The sequence below is a fragment of the Heterodontus francisci genome, chromosome 17 (genome assembly GCF_036365525.1).
Source record: "Heterodontus francisci isolate sHetFra1 chromosome 17, sHetFra1.hap1, whole genome shotgun sequence".
Taxonomy (NCBI): Eukaryota; Metazoa; Chordata; class Chondrichthyes; order Heterodontiformes; family Heterodontidae; genus Heterodontus; species Heterodontus francisci.
The window spans coordinates 30975610-31001246 of NC_090387.1; the positions used below are offsets into that span (position 1 = coordinate 30975610).

General features: G+C 42.9%; 1 protein-coding gene across 2 annotated transcripts in view; it reads right to left on the bottom strand.

The window, feature by feature from the left end:
• dhx38 (DEAH (Asp-Glu-Ala-His) box polypeptide 38) overlaps positions 1-25637 on the bottom strand; it is a 128536-nt gene that overhangs the window by 88356 nt on the left and 14543 nt on the right. For both annotated transcript variants that reach the window (XM_068049200.1, XM_068049201.1), the window contains exons 5-11: positions 22834-23011; positions 19945-20063; positions 19426-19502; positions 14600-14755; positions 12985-13146; positions 10429-10536; positions 1827-1939 (exon numbers count right to left, since the gene is read on the bottom strand). In XM_068049200.1, the coding sequence (XP_067905301.1) occupies positions 1827-1939; positions 10429-10536; positions 12985-13146; positions 14600-14755; positions 19426-19502; positions 19945-20063; positions 22834-23011 (913 nt within the window). The remainder of the gene's footprint in view (positions 1-1826; positions 1940-10428; positions 10537-12984; positions 13147-14599; positions 14756-19425; positions 19503-19944; positions 20064-22833; positions 23012-25637) is intronic.

Sequence of the window (25637 nt, forward strand, 5' to 3'; positions counted from 1 at the left end):
GACTCCTGCTTTACAAGTTGAAATACTTGCTGCAAGTTTATCCAGTGAGCAGCTAAGATGCATAGACCAGGAAGGTCCTGAGTGATTAATTATAAAATATACAGTATTTATATAAAAAATATAAAATGATCACTGTCCAGACTCTAGTCTAAACACACACAGTGCAGTACTGTATTGTGTGTAGACTAGAGTCTGGACAGTGATAATTTTCTATATTTATATATTGTATATTTTATAATAATCAATCACTCAGGACCTTCCTGGTCTATGCATCTTAGCTGCTCACTGGATAAACTTGCAGCAAGTATTTCAACCTGTAAAGCAGTAGTCTAGGTAATGTATAATGATATTTTCTGAGCTTTCGGGCAATTGCTGTGTTTATTTTAAGCAATACAGATACTGGTACAGTATGGCACAACCTGGCTGGGCAAGACTCCATGGGTTTCTGTTTAACTCATGACCAAACAATCAATGACTTCGCGGCTCCAGTCTTTATCTTTTTAAATAACCTTTCAAGTCCAACTACAGTTTTTGTTGCTTATCTGCACAAACTGAAAAAGTGAAAAATAGATTCGGAATCGGAAGGTAGGTAAAGTGAACATTCCGGGCGCGGGAAAAAAAATGGAAGGACTCGGGTCGGGTCTGGGATAAAATTGTCACTTGGACAAGTGTGGATTTGTTAATGGCAAATTGTGTTTAACTAACTTGATTCAGCTTTTTGATGAGCTAATAGAGAGAGGGTTGATGAGGTAGACATGGAGTTCCAAAAGGGATTTGATAAAGTGGCACATAATAGGCTTGCAGCAAATTTGAAGCCCATCGAATATAAGGAGCAGTGGCAAGTTGCTGAGTGACAAGAAACAGAGGAGCAGTGAACGGTTGTTTTTCAGATGGAGTAAGGTCTACAGTGGTGTTCCCCAAAGGTTGGTACTAAGACCAATGCTTTTCTTAATATATATTAATGACCTAGACTTGGGTGTACAGGGCACAATTTCAAAATTTGGAGACACAAAACTCGCAAGTATTCTGAACTGGTGGTGGAATGACAGGCATGTGGCAAATGAAATTTAATGTAGAGAAGTGTGAAGTGATGCATTTTGGTAGAACAAGGAGAGGCAATATAAAACAAAGGGTACAAGACTAAAGGGGTGCAGGAACAGAGAGACCTGGGGGTAAATGTACACAAATCATTGAAGGTGACAGGGCAGGTTGAGAAAGTAGTTAAAAAGGATCCTAGGTTTTATAAATAGAGGCATAGAATACAAAAGCAAGGAAGTTATGAAGAACATTTATAAAACACTGGTTCAGCATCAACTAGAGTATTATGTCAAATTCAGAGAACCACACTTTAGGAAGGATGTGAAATCTTTAGAGAGGGTGCAGCAAAGAGTTACAGGAATGATTCAAGTGGCGAGGGACTTCAGTTATGTGGAGTGATTGGAAGAGCTGGGGTTGTTCTCCTTAGTGAAGTTGAGAGGAGGAAATCATGAGGAGTCTATGTTATACTCCAGAAAATCAGAAGGAGGATAAACTGGAGCCAATCTTTACTCAGTTTAACATTTATTTACCGAGTGAAACATTACAAGCATACCTCTCCTAACTCAACCCCAAAGTTTCGTTAAGTGTCTCTTTACATGCGCTCAAAAGAAAGCTCAATTAATGCCCTCCACCTGCATATAATTAAACACAATTGATACACAATTAACAGTCTAGACTGAGTAGAAAGAGAGAAACTCTTCCCTTTGGCTGAAGCTTTGAGAACTAGTGTACACCAATATAAGGTGATTGGCAAAAGAACCAATGGGGACCAGTAGAAATGCATGTACCTGTAATCCACTTTCCCATCTTCTCCTATGTCTTTATCCTTCTCTTCCACCTGTTTTATGCCCATAATATCTCCCAGTTTGGTCCCAGCCAGTTCCCAATGTTTATGTTGAGCCTGTCACAGAAACATTTGCAATTAAAAATAATGTAAATGTAAATACTTAGTCTGAAAGACATAACCACAAGAACTTTCAACTTCAGCAGAATCATGTAACAGACTAAGCGGATTCTGCTCAATATCTTTCTTGCTCAATTGACCAGATGTATAACCCAAAATATATAACATACAGATATAATGCCAGCATGTGGAAAACACTGTACTTAGAGTCATAAAGTCGTACAGCATAGAAACAGGCCCTTTGGCCCACCGCGTCCATGCTGTCCCATAATGCCCATCTATACTAATCCCACCTGCCTGCATTAATTCCATATCCCTCTTTGCCTTTCTCATTCAAGTACCTGTCCAGATGCCTCTTAAATGTCGCTCCTGTTCCTGCCTCCACCACCTCCTCTGGCAGCTCATTCCTGATACCCACTATTATTTGTGTGAAAAATTTACCCTTTTGATCCTCTTTAAACCTCCTCCCTCTCACCTTAAATCTATGCCCTCTAGTTTTAGTCACCCCTACCATGGGAAACAGACTCTGGATATCTACCCCTATCATGTCCCCTCTCAGCCTCCTTCGCTCCAGGGAAAACAGACCTAGCCTATCCAATCTCCATTTATGACTCAAGCCCTCCAAACCAGGGAACATCCTTGTGAATCTTTTCTGCACCCTATCTAGCTTAATCACATCTTTCCTGTAGTGCGTGGACCAGAACTGCACACAGTACTCCAAGTGCGGCCTAACCAACGTTATGTAGAACTGTAACATGACGTCCCAACTCTTGTACTCAATGCCTCGGCCGATGAAGGCAAGCATGCCATACGCCTTCTTCACCACCCGGTCTACCCGTGTTGCCACTTTCAGCGAACTTTGTACTTGCAACCTAACGTCTGTCTGCTCAACAACACTCCCCAGGCCCCTGCCATTCACTGTATATGCCCTGCCCTGGTTTAACTTCCCAAAATGCATCACTTCGTACTTATCTGCGTTAACTTCCATTTGCCAACCCCTTGCCCACTTTCCCAGTTGATCTATATTCTGTTGTAACCTTAAACAACCTTCTTCACTGTGCACTATACCACCAATTTTGGTGTCATCTGCAAACTTACTAATCATGTCCCCTATATTCACATCCAAGTCATTAATATATATGATAAACAACAGAAGGCCCAGCACCGATCCCTGAGGCACACCACTGGTCACCGGTCTCCAATCTGAAAAACGACCCTCCGCTACCACCCTCTGCCTCCCATCACCAAGCCAATTTTAGTTTAGTTTAGTTGAGATGCAGCACTGAAACAGGCTCTTCGGCCCACCGAGTCTGTGCCGACCATCAACCACCCATTTATACTAATCCTACACTAATCCCATATTCCTACCACATCCCCACCTGTTCCTATATTTCCCTACCACCTACCTATACTAGGGGCAATTTATAATGGCCAATTTACCTACCAACCTGCAAGTCTTTTGGCTTGTGGGAGGAAACCGGAGCACCCGGAGAAAACCCACGCAGACACAGGGAGAACTTGCAAACTCCACACAGGCAGTACCCAGAATTGAACCCGGGTCGCTGGAGCTGTGAGGCTGCGGTGCTAACCACTGCGCCACTGTGTATCCAATTGGCTAGCTTACCCTGGATCCCATGTGTTCGAACCTTCCGGGCCAGCCTACCATGCGGGACCTTGTCAAATGCCTTGCTAAAGTCCATGTAGACAACATCCACCACCCTGCCCTCGTCAATTTTCTTGGTCACTTCCTCAAAAAACTCAATCAAATTCGTGAGACATGATTTCCCACGCACAAAGCCATGCTGACTATCCCTAATCAGACCTTGCCTTTCCAAATGCATGTAAATCCGGTCTCTCAGAATCCCTTCCAATAACATTCCCATCACTGATGTAAGATTCACCGGCCTGTCGTTCCCCGGCTTATCCCTGCTGCCCTTCTTAAACAAAGGCTGAACATTAGCTATCCTCCAGTCTTCCGGTACCTCACCCGTGGCTAACGATGATACCAAAATCGCTGCCAGGGCCCCAGCAATCTCCTCCCTTGCTTCCCATAGCATCCTAGGATACCTGGTCAGGCCCTGGGGATTTATCCACCTTAATGTGCTTCAAAACCTCCAACACCTCCTCCTTTGAAATGTTGATATGCTCCAGGATATCGCTGTTCCCTCCCTTGAACTCACTAGCTTCCGTGGCCTCCTCCACGGTAAATACAGACGAAAAGTATTTGTTTAAGACCTCGCCCATTTCCCGTGGCTCCACACATTGATTACCACACTGATCCTTAAGGGAACCTAACTCTCTCCCTCGCTACCCTTTTACTCTTAATATACTTATAGAATCTTTTAGGATTCTCCTTTATCTTATCTGCCAGGGAAATCTCATGGCCCCTTTTCGCCCTCCTAATTTCCTTCTTAAGTGTAGTCCTACATCCCATATACACCTCGAGGGACTCGCTTGATCCCAGCTGCCTATACCTGACATATGCCTCTTTCTTTGTTCTGACCAGACCCTCAATATCCCTAGTCAACCAAGGTTCCCTAAACTTGCCAGCCTTGCCCTTCCATCTAACAGTAACATGCCGGCCCTGAACTCTTCCCATCTCACTTTTAAAAGCCTCCCACTTGCCAGACGTCCCCTTACCTGTAAACAGCCTCTCCCAATCAACCTTTGAGAGTTCCTGTCTGATGCCATCAAAATTAGCCTTCCCCCAATTTAGGACTTCAACTTGAGGATCAGTCCTATCCTTTTCCATAACTATCTTAAAGCTAATAGAGTTATGGTCACTGGTCCCAAAGTGCTCCCCCACTGACACATCAAACACCTGGCCAGCCTAATTTCCTAAGAGGAGGTCAAGTGTAGCCCCTTCTCTAGTAGGGCCATCCACATACTGCTTCAGAAAACTATCCTGGACACACTTAAATTCTTCCCCATTTGATCCTTTAGCACTAAGGCAGTCCCAGTCAATATTAGGGAAGTTAAAATCACCTACTATTACAACCCTATAATTCCTACACCTGTGAATTCCCTATATATATGTTCCTCCAATTCCCTCTGACTGTTGGGGGGCCTATAGTATAATCCCATCAAAGTGATCACCCCTTTCTTATTTCTAGGTTCTACCCATATGGCCTCGCTGGACGTTCCCCCCAGGATATCCTCTCTAAGTACTGCCGTGATGTCCTCCCTAATCAATAGTGCAACTCCCCCTCCTCTCTTACCTCCACCTCTGCCACACCGGAAGCATTGGTACTCTGGAACATTGAGCTGCCAGTCCTGCCCATCCCTCAACCACGTTTCCGTAATAGCTATAGTATCACAATCCCATGTACCAATCCATGCTCTGAGTTCATCTGCCTTACCTGTAAGGCTTCTTGCATTAAAGTAAGTGCAGTTTAGCCTACCAGACCTTCCACGCTCCCTGTCCTGCCCCTGCCTGGCCTGCCTACTGGACTTGCTTGCTTTAACCTCTACACTTGCCTCAACTATCTCATCGGAGAGACGACTACTTTGGGTCCCACCCTCCTGCCAGACTAGTTTAAACCCTCCCGAGTAGGACTAGCAAACCTCCCCGCAAGGATATTGGTCTCCTTCCAGTTCAGATGCAACCCGTCCCTGAGATTACAGCCCTAGAGGTCCTGCTTTTTAACCTTCTGCCTAACTCCCTATATTCACTCTGCAGGACCTCATCTCTCTTCCTGCCTATGTCGTTAGTACCAATATGGACCACAACCTCTGGCTGCTCACCCTCCCCTTTCAGAATGCCCTGTGCCCGTTCAGAGACATCCTTGACCCTGGCACCAGGGAGACAACACACCATCCTGGATTCTCACTCGCGGCCACAGAAACACCCATCTGTGCCCCGACTATAGAGTCCCCTATCACTACCGCTCGCCTACACTTTGACCTTCCCTGCTGTACAACAGAGCCAGTCGCGGTGCCATTGACCAGGCTGCTGCTGCTGTTTTCCCGAGAGGCCATCTCCCCCCAACAGTATCCAAAACAGCATACTTGTTATTGAGGGGACTAGCCACAGGGGACTCCTGCACTACCTGCCTGCCCCTCCTGGCGATCACCCATCTATCTGGCTGAACCTGCGGTGTGACCACCTCCCTGAAACTCCTGTATGCTCCTCAGTGAGTCCAACTGCCGCTCCAATTGATCCATGCGATCTGAAAGGAGCTGCAGCTGGACACACTTCCTGTAAACGTAGTCGTCAGGGACATTTGACTTCTCCCTGATCTCCCACATTTCACAGGAGGAGCATACTACCCCACTGACTGCCATTTCCACCCCTCACGTTACTTCTGGCTTAAAAGAAAGACAGCAATTGGGAATAAAAAAAACTAAGCCTTACCTGGTCAATACTCACCCTCCTCACTGAAGCCCGACTTCTGTCTCAATAGTATTATTGTATCAGATTCTGAAAATTACTGATACTTTGATAGGCTTTGCTTGGCCAAATATGGAATATTACTGACAAAACTAACAATTATAGCGTGTATGAGAGGAATTTCATAGGTCTGTTATGTCAAAACAATGGCCAGAATCCAGTCCAATTCCAATTTTACCCAGACCATCAAGCAAAACATCAATAAAAAAAACTGCTCTGTACAATCATTAATATATATGGTGAAAAGCGAGGCTCCAGTACGTTTCCTCGTGGGACACAACTGGTCACATCCCGCCAATCATAGATTAGATTCGGTAGATAGATTCTTGATAAGCAAAGGAGGTGAAAGGTTATTGGTGGTAGGCAGGAATGTGGAGTTGAGGTTACAATCAGATTAGCCATGATCTTGTTGCAAGGCGGCGCAGGCTCGAGGGGCTGAGTGGCCTATTCCTGCCCCCAATTCGTATGTTCGTATGTAACCACAGAATGTTCTTTTCATTCCTACTCCCTGGTTTCTTCCTCCTTTCCTCTCTCTTTAAATAACGTAGTGACATCTGCAATTTTCCAATCCAAAACTTCTTTGAATTCAGAGACGTTGGAAAATTATGACCATTGCATCAATAATTTCATCACCTATTTAATAACCTGGAGTGGAAACCCTCAGGTCCTGCAGCTTTGTCTATCTTAGGTACTATTATTTTCCAAATGCCATATTTTTAGTTATATTAAATGCACTATATTCCTTCCCTTGTCCTTTGTATTGGTTCTGGCACTGCTAGTATTTTGCCCTCTTCCTCCACTGTGAAAACAGATACAAAGAATTCATTTAACAAGTCTGCCATTTCCTTATTGTCCATTATAGTCTCATCTGTATGTTTTTTAATGGGCCCGTGTTGGCCTTTAACACTTTCTTGCTCTTATTAATTTTTTTTAAAATGTCACTTTTGATTCTTTTTTTATTCATTCATGGGATGTGGGTGTCACTGGCCAGGCCAGCATTTATTACCCATCCCTAATTGCCCTTGAGAAGGTGGTGGTGAGCTGCCTTCTTGAACCACTGTAGTCCATTTGGGGTAGGTATACCCACAGTGCTTTTAGGAAGGGAGTTCCAGGATTTTGACCCAGCGACAGTGAAGGAACGGCGATATAGTTCCAAGTCAGGATGGTGTGTGACTTGGAGGGGAACTTGCAGGTGGTGGTGTTCCCATGTATTTGCTGCCCTTGTCCTTCTAGCTGGTAGAGGTCGCGGGTTTGAAAGGTGCTGTCTAAGGAGCCTTGGTGCAGTGCATCTTGTAGATGGTACACACTGCTGCCACTGTGCGTCGGTGGTGAAGGGAGTGAATTTATGTAGATGGGGTGCCAATCAAGCGGGCTGCTTTGTCCTGGATGGTGTTGAGCTTCTTGAGTGTTGTTGGAGCTGTACCCATCCAGGCAAGTGGAGAGTATTCCATCACACTCCTGACTTGTGCCTTGTAGATGGTGGACAGGCTTTGGGGAGTCAGGAGGTGAGTAACTCGCCTCAGGATTCCTAGCCTCTGACCTGCTCTTGTAGCCACGGTATTTATATGGCTACTCCAGTTCAGTTTCTGGTCAATGGTAGCCCCTAGGATGTTGATATCTCTTGCTAGTTTAATATTCCCTTTTTGCACCTTATAACTTCCTCTGTATCCCTTTGTTGCTTTTTATCAGTTTCTTACCCATTTCCAGACAAGCACTGAATTTCCACAGCATGAGCTTAATTAATAGCCCTTCAATGGGAACTTTGGCAAATGTTTGTATAAGTACTTCTGATAAAGTCAACTCGTGCTTCAGATGAACTCCATGATATATCCACAAATCAATGCACTGCAATTTACTGCAAAGAAAAACACTAAAGGGACACCCAAGATAAATTCCAAAACTAAAACTTAAAGTATCCTTTTACTAAAGCTAAAGCTACAACATTGGCATTTACCGACAATGTGGCAAACTGCCCAGGTAGGTCCAGTACACAAAAAGCAGGACAAATCTAATCCAGCCAACTACCCCCCTATAGTCTATTCCCAATCATCAGCAAAATTACAGATGGTGTCCTTAACAGTTCTATCAAGCAGCATTTACTCAGCAATAACTTGTTCACCGATGCTCAGTTTCAGTTCTGACAGGGCCAATCAACTCCAGACCTCATTACAGCCTTGGTCCAAATATGGACAAAAGAGCTGAATTTAAGAGGTGAGTTAAGAGCGACTGCCCTCCACATCAAGGCAGCATTTGAGCAAGTGTGACATCAAAGATTCCAGGAAAATTCAAGTCAATGGGAATCGGTGGGGGGGCGGAAACTCTCCACTGGTTGAAGTCATAACGAACACAAAGGAAAATGGTTGTAGTTGCTGGAGACCATTCATCTCAGGCCCATGACATCACTGCAGGAGCTCCTCAGGGTAGTGTCCCAGGCCCAACCATCTTCAGCTACTTCAACAATGGCCTTTCCTCCACTATGTCAGAAATGGGGTTGTTCGCTGATGATTGCAGTGTTAAGTACTATTTGCAGCTCCTCAGATACTGAAGCAGTCCGAGCCCGCATGCAACAAGGCAGAGATAATATTCAGGCATGGGTTGACAAGTGGCAAGCAACATTTGTGCCATACAATTGCCAGGCAACAACCATCGCCAACAAGAGAGAATCTAATCATCTCCCTTTGACATTCAATAGCATCACCACTGCTGAATCCCCGGCATCAACATCTGGGGCGTTGCCATTGACCAGAAACTTAATTGGACTAGCTATATAAATACTGTGGCTACAAGAGCAGGTGACAGGCTGGGAATTCTGCACTGAGTAACTCCCCAAAGCCTGCATACCATCTAGAAGGCACAAATCAGGAGTGCAGCTCCAACAATACTCAAGAAACTCAACAGCATCCAGGACAAAGCAGCCTGCTTGATCGGCACCCATCCACCACATTAAACATTCATTCTATCCATCACCAGTGCACAATGACTGCATTGTGTACCATCTACAAAATGCACTACAACAACTCGCCAAAGCTCCTTCAACAGTACCTTTCAAACCCACGACTTCTCCCACCTAGAAGGACAAGGGCAGCAGACGCATGGGAACATCATCACCTGCAAATTCCCCTCCAAGGCATACACTATCCTATCTTGAAACTATATTGTAATTTCTTCACCATCAAAAACCTGGAACTGCTTTCCTAACAGCACTGTGGGTGTAACTGCACCACATGGACTGCAGTGGTTCAAGCAGGTGGTTCACCACCACCTTCGCAAGGGCAATTAGGGATCGGCAACAAATGCTAACCTTGCCAGCGACGCTCACATCCCATGAACGAATGAAAAAAATAAGCCCCATCATTCAAGAGTACCATAATTAAAACATTACATACACAACATACAATTTTAGATCTTCATTTCTCTAGGCAATGAAATAATTAAGCATACAAATAATTTTAAATATCTGAAGCGTTAACCTTGCTGAGCACAAAATTATTTTTTCCAGAAATTGATCTTGGATTTCTCAAATATAGTAATTTATCCCTATTCCTCCATAGCAGTTGGCCAGAACTGACTACTATTCCATCAAATGGATCAGTGAAGTGAGTCCTTTATATAACCAATTACAGTTTACAAAAGAAATAGTGCTTCTTTAGTGGAAATTGATAAGCATGGATGCACATGCACTTAAAACTAAAAATCCATGATCTCAGGGCCATAATCTTGAATAACTTGGACTTTTTTAATTCAATAACCATTTGGGGTTACTGTCACTTTATACATCATTACATTGATTGATTTTTAGCACACTAGTAAAGAAAATTGTTCGATCACACTGGGTATTGTAATACTGTAGCACGGCACATGCTTTTCAGTGGGGACTTTGAAATGCATACAGATTTCTGCTCCTTTGAATTTTTTTAATATAGGTTTCAAACCTTGAACCAGTGGAAATTTAAGTCACTGCAGTTGAAGGGTCTGTTAAATCTTAACCTTTGCCTCATACTCAAATTTCACATTGTAGAGAGCCCAGCCCTTCCTTCTTTTGTTGAACTCTGTCCAATAATTGACAGTAGCAGGACCATTTCTGCCATCCAATTACCTTCTTGCGCTCTTTCTGCTCACGATGCTTGCGGACTAGCTGGCTTCCTTTTCGAGAGATGATTGCCATGTCAGATGTGGCATCTTTCACTGGAATCACTGGCTCTGGCTGTAAGAACAACATATTAAGACAAATTGAGTGATGTATAACAGTCAGGAAAGAGCTTACTACCACAGAATGATACAACATAGGAGAAGGCCATTTGGTCCATTGTGTGCCAGAACAGTTATCCAATTAGTCCTATTCCCCTGCCCTTTCACCATAGCTCTGCAAATGTTCCCCCTTCAAGTATTTATCCAATTCCCTTTCGAAAGTTATTATTGAAACTGTTTCCACCAACATTTCAGGCAGTACATTCCAGAGCATAACAACTCGCTGCATAACAAAAAGTGCCGTTATGTCACCTCTGGTTCTTTTGCCAATTACCTTAAATCTGTGTCCTCTGGTTACTAATCCTTCTGCCACAGAAAATAGTTTCCCCTTGTTTATTGTATCAAAACCTTTCATGTTGAATATCTCTATTAAATCTCCCCCTTAACCTTCACTGTTCTAAGGAGAACCTCAGCTCTGTAGTCTGTTCACATAACTGAAGTCCCATATTCCCTGGTACCGTTGTAGCAAATCTCCTCTGCGCCCTTGTTAACCTTCCTGAAGTGTAGTACCTAGAATTGGAGACAATACTCAAGCTGGGGCCTAACCAGTGATTTAAAAAGGTTTAGCATAAGTTCCTTGCTTTCTTTTGTTTATAAAGCTAACGATTTCAAATGCTTTTTAACAGTCTAGTCTTGCCACCTTCAAAAGTTGGTGCAGGTACACTCGAAGGCTTCTGTTTCTGCACTCCCTTTAAAATTGTACCACAACAACTAATATTACCATACATTCCTGTGTATGTTCCCACTGAGAAATAGCAAAACTGATGAACAGTTCTATTGAAACAGATAGTTTTTGACTGCTGATTACATAAAACAAATTTCTTAAACTCTGAAGAGATTAAGTAAGGTAACGATGAACAAAGATTTATTGATCTGAACACGGCACTAACAGCTACTCTTTGTCTATGAATCAATTACAGTACTACAATTGTACAAATCAGAAGCAGCTGCAAAACTGGCAGTGTTCATCGGCAGCTAAGTCACCAAGCTAACTGCAAATCACAATGTAAATGCGAGGGTGCAGGCTTCACACTGGTATAAAATTAGTTTTAAAAATATTTTTAAATAAACATTTAAACATTTTACTGCCATGAGAGAGCAATGTTGGAACAAACAGCATAACTAGATCTATTGGCTTCCAAATTACATTATACTGGTACTGATTTAAAAGGAAATAAAAGCAAAATACTGCGGATGCTGGAAATCTGAAATAAAAACAAGAAACGCGGGAAATACTCAGCAGGTCTAGCAGCATCTGTGGAGACAGAAGCAGAGTTAGCGTTTCAGGTCAGTGACCCTTCTTCAGAACTGGCAGATATAAGAAATATAAAAGATTTTAAGCAGTAAAGCGAGGGTGGGGCAAGAGATAACAAAAGAGGTGTTGATAGGATAAGGTCACAGAGAATAACTGACCAGAAGGTCATGGAGCAAAAGCAAACAATATGTTAATGGTGTGCTGAAAGACAAAGCATTAGTACAGATAGAGTGTTAATGGGCTGAAAACTGAACAACCACAAGCACAAATATGAAAATAAAGCAGTGGGTGGGCACAGTAGAAACAAACTGGGCTGCGTTTGCTGACAACGCTACCACTAGGAGGCGCAGCAGTGGCACATTCACAAATGCAGCCTGTGCCACTATAAAACGACAGAGTCTGCGACGCCAGGCAGCAGCCAGGACTAAAGAAGGCGCTGCTCAATCAAAATGGCCTGAGGGAGAGAACGAGCGAGCAAGCGGGGAGGTGGGAGAGGAGGAGAGCGCTCCCGCCACCAAGGTCTTTGGCCGCGCCCTCCCCACTTCCCCCACCCTGCTCTCTGGCCGCGTTACACGATGACATCATCTGCGCATGCGCCACCCAGTCCTGGCAACGCAGAGCATGCGCAGAGAGCAGGAGACAATCTGCGCATGTGTGCAGATTGGCGCAGTCTGATGACGTCAGCTGCCGGCTGCGTTGTCAATAATCACTTTTGTTTTTTTCATGTTTGTGCTTGTGGCTGTTCAGTTTTCAGTCCATTAACACCCTCTCTTTACTAATGCTTTGTCTATCAGCACACCATTAACATATTGTTTGCCTTTGCTCCATGACCTCAAGGTCAGCTATTCTGTGACCTTGTCCTATCAACACCTTTTTTGTTATCTCTTGCCCCACCCCCGCTTTACTTGCTTAAAATCTTTTGCATTTCTTATATCTGCCAGTTCCGAAGAACAGTCACTGACCTGAAACGTTAACTCTGCTTCTCTCTCCAGAGATACTGCCAGACCTGCTGAGTATTTCGAGCATTTCTGATTTAAAAGGAGTTGATTTTGATCTATCCAAAAAAACTAAAACACTTGTTTAAGTGTTTGAAAGCATTTAAATTTTAAAAAAAAATTAGGCTGTTGACTAGTTTCAAATCAAACCTACCTGTTTGGTAAACACAATTCGTCCATCCAAGAATGGTGGAACTAAGTTGTGCACCAATAAATGAACTCGAGTTGCATTATCCTCTTCAAAATCTTCATCCACTTCCAGCCGCTGAACCACACCACTGGTCAACATCCGATTTGTTTCCCATCGTTCATTATCCTACAAAATAACCATTTGACAAACATAATCAACAATTTCGCTGAAGTGTGTTTAATCAAAGTATCAACAATCAGAAACTCAACTGGTAAAGGTGCAATAGGACTAGAATACTATTCTTTTAAAAAGATTACATCACTGCAGAAACCAGAAACTTCGAAGATTCTTCCCTATCTAACCCAGTGGTTCCAAAATCAAGTACAGTGCCTCTTTAACTGCCCTGGCTCAGCTAATGCAACCAAATTCAGTAATCAAACCTAGGACCTACCAGCAGTTTGGTTCAGCTGCTCCCTAATTTAAACCTGCTGAACCATCAGCGACACAGAATTATTTTTGTTTAATTTGTTAAATGATTTTCATTAAACAAAATTTTGAATAGATGGAAAGTTACTAAAAGAATTATCTTTGCAACAAATGACACCATTCTATTTGTACTTAGCCTCGTTCTTTATGTCACTTGAACCAACTAAGCAGTAATTTTTGTCATTATTCCCTACAATTTAAGTATTGCTACTGTGTTTCACAGAAAATTGTCTGGCCTGTTTCAATAGAAGTGGTTGAACAGCAAAGATTTTTCCCCCCACTTTTTTTGTATTACTTTCAGGTATCCATTACAAGAAGCCAGGAACAACCAATTTTGAAGTAGAATTCACAGTAATGTATCACTGGACTCAATGAAAGGGAATTTCTTTGCAGAGCGATTTAAATTTGCCATTCTCTTTTTCTGAGCAGAATCATTTCACATTATATAATTTCTGCTATACTTATTAGATTATTGTGCTGCTATGGTTTGCCAGGAGCAGCATTCATAGAACGGGTATAATGTTGGCCCTTCCTGTTTGCATTCGTTGGCTATATTGAACCTGAAGGAACTCCTTCAATTTGTACTTGCAAGCAACACAGCTGCTCCCAAACAGAAGGTAAAAATATAGCAAGTGTTGCTGAAGATTTAAACTGATTTTCATAATGAAAACATGACAAACAGCAATTGCCACAAACGAATACTGCCTTGCCCCTACAGGCAAGCTAGGGCAGATTTCCACCCAATACCCCAGACCCACCATGACCGCAACCCATTTCCCCGAATTGGGGCTTACTTAACATGCAAGGCAGGCTCTTGGCAGTAAGTGCACCACACAGGACTCTGCCATTGCTAAGCAGCAATATCTGTCAGCAATGCAATGGGACAACCACGACATCACAAAGAGGAGCCACAGCTGCTAGTGAAGGTTGCAGATGCACTGCAAAGAGTTTCTTCAAGATTTTTAATGAAGGTCTGAATGAGCGCCATCCATTTTAGATATCTGAGCTTTTTGTTAGCTTATGCGTACCCGTATATAACATTGCATATCCTGGAATTGCTCTCTTAATATGTTTATCTTAATTTATAGATTATTTTTCCTGGAATGTCTTCAGAGGATGAAGGAAGAAAAATTAAAAATAAAATCACGCATACCTCATTAATTTGCCTTTTCTGTGCAGAAATCCTCTTCTGTGTCTGTTTCTGCAACAGTTGCTCCCGTTTCTTCACATAGTCCTCTGAAGTATATGCCAGAGGATTGTGAAAGTCATCATGACCTTCATCCATCATGTACCAATCTCGATCTGCTTGCTACAAGAACGAGAAATACACAATAAGTTAAAATAAATAAAGTTAAGACAGTTTATCAGGGAGAATTATCAAATCATTTTCAGTTTTATCTGTTGCAAAGCAGCCCAAGTAGAAAAAAAAACTTGCATTTATTTAGCACCTTTCACAACCACCAGATGTCCCAAAGCACTTTACAGTCAATGAAGTACTTTTGAAGTGTCGTCACTGTTGTAATGTAGGAAACATGGCAGTTAATTTGCACACAGCAAACTCCCACAAACAGCAATGTAATAATGACCAGATAATCCATTTTTGCGATGTTGATTGAGGGATAACTATTGGCCAGGGCACTCGTGATAACTCCCCTGCTCTTCTTTGAAATAGTGCCATGAGATCTTTTATGTCCAGCTTATAAAGCAGACGGTGTCTCAGTTTGATGACTCATCCTAAAGCATTTCCTTGGTGCTGCACTGGAGTGTCAGCCTAGATTGTTGTGCTCAAGTGCTGGAATGGGATTTGAACCTAGGAACTCTGCCTCAGAGGCAAGAGTGCTACCAACCGAGCCACAGTTGACAAGTATTCCAAAAAAGGTTCCAACTTTAATTTAGATTGTGATGCCACAAACCTGGACGTTCATGATCTAAATATAATGTCACTTAGAAACATATTTGGCTCCACATCAAAACTAAGTGTGCAGAATCACAAACAGAATATGGTGTCTACTATAAGAAACTCTGCAGTAACACTCACCAGCTCACCACACGACAAATTAAAAGTGCACTTACAGTACACAATGGTAAAGAAACTTTGCGTTTGGTCCCATAGCTTCTTTCCTGGGCCTCCAAGGACCAAACACATGCCAAGATAGTGAGCAGGTTCTGGCTAATACTGGAATATTCTGACATTAACATTTTTTTTAAATGACTGCATTTATTACTTTAAAATATTTAAAATGCCAACAAATGGCAAGAGAAAACCCTTTGAAGGATAAAGCATGCTTAATATGCTAATATTTTTAATTGTAAAGCTGTTTAATCTTTCTTCTGGTGTCCCAGTAGGATACTTCCTGATTAGTATTCAAATGATTGGTAATTGCTTTAGCAGTTACCTTGCTGGACAAAGGCAAAATATTGCTGATGCTGGAAATCAAATAAAAACAGAAAATGCTGGAAGCACTCAGCAGATCTGACAACATCTGTGGAGAAAGAAACAGAGTTAACATTTCAGGTCTGTGACCTTCCATCGAAACTGAGAAAAGTCAGAAATGTGATAGATTTTGAGCAAGTGAAAAGGGGAGGGTGGGAAAAACAACAAAGGGGAAGGTCTATGATAAGGTGGAAGGCAGCAGAGGTTAAATGACAAAATGTTTTATGGTACAAAGCCAAAGGAGGTGTGAATGGGACAAGTTTTTTTTTATTTCCAAAATATACTTTATTCATAAAAATCTGTAAAAAATACATTGCCAAACAGTTTCAAACAGCACCAAAAAATACAAACATTGCAAGGGAGATCAGTTTCCTTCAATACAATCATGAGTTGCCTCACAACCCTTCCATTTCATTTGTCATGCCAATTACATTTTTACATTTTACAGCAAATGAAAATTTTCCCGATACAGTTCGAGGGGTTTCCCATGGATCCAGCCCCTCACTTCAGCTTGGTGGGGGGACCTTACACTGTGGTCTTTCCCCATTGAGCCTTTGCTGCGGCTGTCCCAAGCTTTAGTGCGTCCCTCAGCACGTAGTCCTGGACCTTGGAATGTGCCAATCTGCAACATTCGGTGGTGGACAACTCTTTGCGCTGGAAGACCAGCAAGTTTCGGGTAGACCAAAGGGCGTCTTTCACCGAATTGATAGTCCTCCAGCAGCAGTTGATGTTTGTTTCTGTGTGCGTCCCTGGGAACAGCCCGTAGAGCACAGACTCCTGTGTTACAGAGCTGCTTGGGATGAACCTTGACAAAAACCACTGCATTTCTTTCCACACCTGCTTTGCAAAGACACATTCCAGGAGGAGGTGGGCAATCGTCTCTTCCCCACCACAGCCACCGCGGGGGCATTGTGCGGAGGGGGCGAGACTTCGGACGTGCAGGAAGGATCTGACAGGGAGGGCACTTCTCACCACCAGCCAAGTTACATCTTGGTGCTTGTTTGAAAGTTCTGGTGATGAGGCATTCCGCCAAATGACTTTGGCGGTCTGCTCGGGGAACCATCCGACAGGATCCACCATCTCCCTTTCCCGTAGGGCCTTGAGGACATTCCATGCAGACCACTGCCTGATGGATCGGTGGTCAAAGGTGTTTTCCCGCAGAAACTGCTCCACGAAGGATAGGTGGTACGGCACGGTCCAACTGCATGGAGCGTTCCGCGGCAACGTGCCAAGCCCATCCTTCGCAACACCGGGGACAGATAGAACCTCAGCACGTAGTGACACTTGGAGTTTGCACACTGGAGGTCTACACACAGCTTGATGCAGCCGCACACGAAGGTGGTCATCAGGATGAGGGCCACGTTGGGTACGTTTTTTCCGCCCTTATCCAGAGGTTTGAACATAGTGTCCCTCCGGACCCGGTCCATTTTAGATCCCCAGATGAAGCGGAAAATGGCTCGGGTGACGGCCACAGCACAGAAGTGGGGTATGGGCCAGACCTGCGCCAAGTACAGCAACGTGAGCGCCTCGCAACTGATGACCAGGTTCTTACCCACAATGGAGAGAGATCGCTGCTCCCACATGCTCAACTTTTGTCGTACCATGGCTACTCGCTCCTCCCAGGTTTTGGTGCACGCCCCGGCCCTTCCGAACCATATCCCCAGCACCTTCAGGTAGTCTGACCTGACGGTGAAGGAGACAAAGGATCGGTCAGCCCAGTTCCCAAAGAACATGGCCTCGCTCTTGCCCTGGTTAACTTTGGCTCCCGAGGCCAGTTCGAACTGGTTGCAGATGCTCATCAGTCTGCGCACAGACAGCGGATCTGAGCAGAAGACGGCGACGTCATCCATGTACAGAGAGGTTTTAACCTGAGTGTCTCCGCTGCCTGGGATTGTCACCCCTCTTATGCTCGCATCCTTCCTAATAGACTCAGCAAAGGGTACAATACAGCAAACAAACAAGACCGGGGAGAGAGGACAGCCCTGTCTGACTCCAGATTGGATCGGGAAACTTTCCGATTCCCACCCGTTGATCGAGACTGCGCTACTGATGTTTGCGTAGAGCAGTTTGATCCAATTGCAGATTCCCTCCCCAAACCCCATTTTGGAAAGCACGTCCATCATGTAGGTGTGCGATATCCTGTCAAAAGCCTTCTCCTGGTCCAGGCTGATGAGGCAGGCGTCCACCCTCCTGTCCCGTACGTAGGCGATCGTATCCCTGAGTAGCGCAAGGCTATCAGAGATCTTCCTGCCGGGTACAGTACAGCTCTGATCGGGGTGGATCACCAACTCCAGAGCAGACTTGACTCGACTGGCTATGACTTTGGACAGAATCTTGTGGTCAACATTAAGCAGTGAGATGGGCCGCCAATTTCTGATTTCTGCCCTCTCCCCCTTCCGCTTGTAAACGAAGGTGATGAAGCCTTTCCATGGTAAGTGTAATGTGACAAAAGATGTGTCTGGAGGGAGGTGAGAGCGGCAGAATAGCAGCCGTCTTAACACAAAGTAAAGGAATTAAGAAAGAAACAAGAGAGAAAACAAAATTGAACCAATAAAAAAAACAAAATGGGAGCAGAATCCTTCTGGACTCAACATTAAGCTCAACAATATTAGCTCATAACCTGTACCAAATCTGTGCCCTACCACCTACACACAGGAGTGTGACAGAGTTTGTGACAAGTCTGGACAAGAAACTTCCTACACATGGAAGCATAATACAAGCAGCACAAACTTGGAAAGCATTCATTGGCCTATTATACCAGTCACAACGCATTTAAAAATGATTTATTGACTAATGACTTAGGCCTGGCTAGTGAACCAGCATCAATTCAGATGAGCACCACTCTGATAAGAGTAGAATTAGCCAAATCATCATTTACCCAATCCTGGACTCAGTCTAGTGTTCAAGTCAGCTCCAATGACTTCGGCACACGATTCAAGCCAACAGCCCAGTGCAGAACTGAGAATGCTGCACGTCTTCCTGATGAGACATTAAGCCGAGGTCCATCTACCTGCTCACGTGGATGCAAAAGATTCCATCACTATTCAAAGAAGAGCAGGAGATGTCTCCCGGTGTCCTGGTCAACGCTGATCCTCAATCAACAATGAATCAGACTATCTGGTCATTTATTTCACTGCTGTTATTTGGTTACATACATGTTGCTGCCATTATTTGCCTTCAACAGTGATGATACTTGAAAGGTTATAAAGCACTTTAGGACATCCCAAGTGTGAAAGGTGTGATATAAATGCAAGTTTGTTCTTTGTCCAGTCCACAATAATTTCACAATTTAACTTATTTTATGACAAGTGCTTTGTGGCATTTCAGAATTGTGATTATGTTCTATATACAGTTCCTTTCTTCCTGTTAAACAATTTATGACAAATATGTATCATTTCTATTATACATCAAACAAAAGTGGGAAGTCAAATGCTGGCAGTTTTTTTTAAAAAGGTGATGCAAAAATTCTAACATTTTTTAAATGATAAACGGAAATGTTAAATTCTTCTTCCAGCAATACTTTAAAACAGAGGAAAGTGCCTTACCCTTTGATCTTCCTCCCACTGTCGTTGCTCATCTTCATTCTCAAAATAAATGCCATCTTTACCTTCTTCCCTCCTACCTGAAGAGGTTGGAGATGGTTACATTTTAGTCCAAGACAGCAAAATAATCACTGTTACAACATTAAAATTGTACTATAGCTACACTTAGGATTTGAGACATCTACTTTAAAGAACATATCACAAGTTGAATATCTTAAATTTTCATTTAAAACCTGAAAGCATTTTCTGTGCATTCTTTACACAAAATTTTATATCGTTTGATACCCAAACTCTTCAGATTACTATTTCGATGTGTTTCTAAATTAACAGTATAGTGGGCTATATTTTTCCATCTATTTCCAATGAATGGGTGGGAATCCAACCTCTAAAATGAACTGTAAAGGTAAAGAAAACTGATCACTGGAGACAGAGTTACAACAAATCTGCATTTTTGAGTGTAACATCAATAAAAAAATTTTATAAATTCCATTTCAGAAGAAAAATTCCCAACAAAACATGTACCTTTGCCTTTAGAAAGTCGAGGTGTCGCCCCCAAATGCCTTCTGTCATCAGCCCACTCATTGTATTTATATGATGGCGTTGGCAGGGGTGTATCCTCTTCATAATGGTTTTTTCTAGATCTGTTCAAAGGAAAATCCTACTTAAAATACAGGGGATGACGACAACTAAAATCTCAGAACAATCAACAAAACAACTATCTTGTAGTCATAAAGCATGGAAATGTGGTCTACGCCTGCTTCCATGTCTCAGGATAAAAAGACAATAAATTATCAAGCTTTTCATTGAGGGCCATAGTCATAGTCATTTACAGCAAAGAAAGTCGTCATTCGGCCCATCGAGTCCATGCCAGTTCACCTTGGAGCTATCCAGTCATTCCCACTCCCCCGTTCGATCCCCATAGCCCTGCAAGTCTATTTTCCTCAAGTAGCCATCCAACTTCCTCATTGATCGTCTATGCTTCCATCACCCTTGTGGACAGCAAGTTCCAGATCATTGCCACCCGCTACATAAAAAAGCACTTCCTCATATTCCCCCTGCACTTCTTGCCCAAAATTTTCAATCTGTGTCCTCTAGTCTTTGAACCATTAGTTAATGGGAACAGTTTTTCCTTGTCTGCCTTATCTAAGCCTGTCATAATCTTGTACACTTCTATTAAATCTCCCCTCAATTTCCTTTGTTTGAGGGAGAACAAATCCAGCTTTTCCAACCTAACCATCCCTGCAACCATTCTGGTACATCTCCTCTGCAACCTCTCAAATCCTTCCTGACGTGTGGTGACCAGAACTGGATACAATACTCCAGTTGGGACCTTACCAAAGCTTTATAAAGGTTCAGCGTAACTTCCCTTGCCATATTCAAATTTACAACAATGTCAACACATCAATATATAGGAGAATAACTACATAATTAACAACACAACAGTCACACATGATTCTTTCTGAAATTCCGTTCTGGATGTGGGTGCTCCTTAGACTGTACTACCTCTGTTGTAGGTTTACCAAATGGCACAAAAAAAACGCTCGCTAGGAGCAGGGCAGTGGACATTGTCTACATGGACTTTAGCAAGGCCTTTGACAAGGTCCCGCGTGGTAGGCTGGTCCAGAAGGTTCGAACACACGGGATCCAGGGTAAGCTAGCCAACTGGATACAAAATTGGCTTGGTGATAGGAGGCAGAGGGTGGTAGTGGAGGGTCGTTTTTCAGATTGGAGGCCGGTGACCAGTGGTGTGCTGCAGGGATCGGTGCTGGGCCCTCTGTTGTTTGTCATATATATTAATGACTTGGATGTGAATGTAGGGGGCACGATTAGTAAGTTTGCAGATGACACCAAAATTGGTGGTATAGTGGACAGTAAAGAAGGTTGTCTAAGGTTACAACAGGATATAGATCAACTGGGAAAGTGGGTAAGGGATTGGCAAATGGAATTTAATGCCGACAAGTGTGAAGTGATGCATTTTGGGAAGTTAAACTAGGGCAGGACATATACAGTGAATGGCAGGGCCCTGGGGAGTGTTGTTGAGCACAGACCTTGGGGTGCAAGTACATAGTTCCCTGAAAGTGGCAACACAGGTAGACAGGGTGGTGAAGAAGGCGTATGGCATGCTTGCCTTCATCGGCCGAGGCACTGAGTACAAGAGTTGGGACATCATGTTACAGTTGTACATAACGTTGGTTAGGCCGCACTTCGGAGTACTGCGTGCAGTTCTGGTGGCAGCACTACAGGAAAGATGTGATTAAGCTAGGTAGGGTGCAGAAAAGGTTCACAAGGATGTTGCCTGGTTTGGAGGGCTTGAGTTATAAAGAGAGATTGATAGGTTGGGTCCGATTTCCCTGGAGCGAAGGAGGCTGAGAGGGGACATGATAGAGGTATATAAAATTATGAGAGGCATATCCAGAGATATCCAGAGTCTGTTTCCCATCGTAGGGGTGACTAAAACTAGAGGGCATAGATTTAAGGTGAGAGGGAGGAGGTTTAAAGGGAATCAAAGGGGCAAATTTTTCACACAAAGAATAGTGCGTATCTCGAATGAGCTGCCAAAGGAGGTGGTGGAGGCAGGAACAGTAGCAACATTTAACAGGCATCTGGACAGGTACTTGAATGAGCAAGACAAAGAGGGATATGGAATTAATGTAGACAGGTGGGATTCGTATAGATAGGCATTATGGTCGGCATGGACGCGATGGGCCAAAGGGCCTGTTTCTATGCTGTATGACTCCATGACTACCTGAACCAGAACTAAATAAAACAAAAATTGTACGGAAATATTATATTGAGAATAAGCTGCTGCAGCAATGCTCAAAAACCAACTAACATTGAACTGCTTAAGACAGAGAGTGACTCAGGTTGCTTTATATTTTGTTCTTTCTCACCTTCCTCCTTTAAGGCTATTTTACAAGTCCATTTTCACTCTCCTGTGCCTCACTCAGTGGTCATTATTCACAAGTCTGCCTTGATAAGGTCAACAATGGGGAGCATCCTTTCAGAAACATTGAAACCAACTGCAGAATTCTCACCTACACTCTACCCAAGACCAGCTAATTCAGCACTGTTTAGAACACAGACCTGGGACCTACCTGATTTATGTGCCTCAGCTACTTGTTCAGCCATCATGGAAATGTGCTTGAGTCGATTAACTTAACTATCAAGATGTTTAAATTTCTGGCTCTTGAAAATTTTTCTCCTGCCCCAAGTAGATAGTTTTAGTCGATAATCATTGCCATGGTTACCAGATGTGCCAGATGCTTTGTCAATACTACAAGCATTAATAGCTTTTTTAAAACCCAAAAGATCTCTCCAGGTTAGTTGGAAGAGTTGGCATAATTATACTATTCTAATCAACTATTTTAAACAGATCTCATATCTTCTGTTCCACATTTATTTTTCACTTACTTTTCTTTATCACGTCTCTCAGTGTCACGACCTGAAGAACGATAGCTTCTTTCACTTTTATCTGAATCCCTTTGTGAGGGAGTAGGAGATGGAGATTCCCACTGAGATCGATGAGAAGACTGACTTCCAATACCACTGTCATCATCATCCCAGCTAGATCGAGAAGGAGTAAGAGCATCTATAAAATAAGGTGATTTCAAATATGATACAAAAAATTAAAATAAGGCCCCAACTTTCCCATTGTTCTACACTATCACTCCTCCACATCCCCACTGCATACACTCCTATGCTGCACATATTTCTATACGAGAGGGCTGGACCCAAAGTTCCCTAGCCTCGGCCTATGCTACCAGTAAATGTGCAACTGTGGCCCATGTGAACATGCTCTACAATTTTCCGCTCTCTTTTTCAAAAAAAGGGGAGAAATATTAAATAAATTCAAAGAGGACAGTACCCCTAGTACAGATGGATTGCATTCATATACTTTAAAAGAATCTAGGGAAGAGACAGCAGAGTCGGTATTATACCTTTTTCTAAATAATTAATAAATAAGTGTAATGCCAAAGGACTGGTGGATAGCTGTTATATTTAAGGAGACTGAATATGTCCAGCGAACTATAGACCAGCAATCTTATCAGTGATACAAGTGTAAGGAGAGAGCCAACTGTGTAACAACCCCGACAAACAACTTCATCTGCAAACCCTGTGGAAGAGTCTGTCACTCTAGAATTGGCCTTTATAGCCACTCCAGGCACTGTTCCACAAACCACTGACCACTTCTAGGCGCTTACCCATTGTCTCGTGACAAGGAGGCCAAAAAGGAAAAAGGTAGGAAAATCCCTACCAAAGTTAAAAAAAAATAGAAAAATATCTAGAAACCGAAAATATAATGATGAATTAACAGCTCGGACTTCAAAAGGGAAGGTCTTGCTTGACCAACCTCCCTGACTTCTTTGAAGAGGTAACAGAGTGGACAAGGGCAACGCAGTAGATGTAATTTATCTAGGTTTCCAAAAGTTCTGCGATAAGGTGCCATACAACATACAAATGAATACGGCCAGAGCATGTGGACTCAGGGGACAAGTAGCAGAATGGATAGCTAGGTGGCTGCAAGACAGAAAGCAGTGAATGGGGTAGAGGGCAGCTATTCAGAATGGCAGAAGGTAGAAAGTGGGGTCCCGCAAGGATCAGTGCTGGGACCACAGTTGTTCACAATTTATGTTAATAACGCAGACTTTGGAATCAAAAAACACAATTTCTAAATCTGCGAATGACACCAAATGGCCGGGGCGGGGCGGGTGGCGTGGGGGTGCGTACTAGTCAATACTGAGGACTGCAACAAATTATAAGACATTAATAAATTTACAGAATAGGCATAAAATTGGCACATGAATTTCAACACAGATATGGCTACGGTATTGCATTTTGCTAATTAAAATAAGGAGACAAAACACTTGGAAAATAAGAATCTAAATGGAATACAGCAGTAATGGGATCTGGGACAATAAATACACAAGTCACTAAAAGTAGCAACACAGGTTAACAAGGCAATTTAAAAAAGCAAACCAAGCAATAGGGGTTATTTCTACAGGGATAGAATTGAAAAGTAGAGAAATTACACTAAACTTGTATCAGACCATGGTTAGACCACACTTAAAAGTACTATGTTCAGTTCTGGTCACCATATTATAAAAAGGATATAGAGACCCTGCAATGGGCGTAAAAAACATTAACAAGGATAACAGAACTACGAGGATGAACACACTAGATTTTGTTTCTCTTGAAAAGAGAAGGCTGAGAGGTGATCTAATAGAGATCTTTAAAATTATGAAAGGTTTTGATAGCTTGGACACAAAGGGCTGGATTTAGGGGGGAGGGAGGCCATATTTACGGGTGGAGAGTGTGGTGATGTGGGTTGACAGCGCACTGTCCCCTATGAAACTGACTGCCATTTCCAGATGCCGGGCATGCACAGATTAGCATGGAAACAAAAACAAGAAATGCTGGATTCACTCAGCAGGTCTGGCAGCATCTGTGGAAAGAGAAGCAGAGTTAACGTTTCGGGTCAGTGACCCTTCTTCGGAACTCCTGAAGTTGTGGTCTGTCACTCAGGGTTCTGACACAGGGTATGTTGTGGATACTCCCCAGAGTCAGCAATCATGAAATCATTGGGAATTATAACTTTTTTTCATTCGTTCAGGGGATGTGGGCACCACTGGCAAGGCCAACATTTATTGCCCATCCTTAATTGGCCTTGAGAAGGTGGCAGTGAGCTACCTTCTTGAACTGCTGTCCTTGGGGTGTAGGTACACCAATAGTGCTGTTAAGAAGGGAGTTCCAGGATTTTGATCCACCCAGACAACCCCATTAGAAACCACATAAAAATTACACCTTGTTCAATTATGTATAACTGATTTTTAACGGCATGTGATTAATAAAATTTGAAGGGAACAGGCCCTGAAAAAATAATGTTATAATCGTGGAGTGCTGTTACATGATTAGTCGCTCTTTTAAGCTAATTTCTTTCAATAATAATTTTAAAATTCAGAATATTTTACCTTCTACCTTCAGCCTATGTCAATGTCGCAATCTTTAATTTGCATGATGTTAAAACTTTTTAAAAGTGATTTTATGTTAGTGCTTTTTGTTTCTTGTTTGCATGTCTGTGAAATTCCTTTATTGTGACTGGTTGCATAGACAGCCTGATGATATCACTGCTGGTCCACACTGGGAATTCCCAAGTAAAGAACACTGCAATCAGTTGTCGTACCACTGCAGGATGATAAGAGGAGAAATCTGCGCCA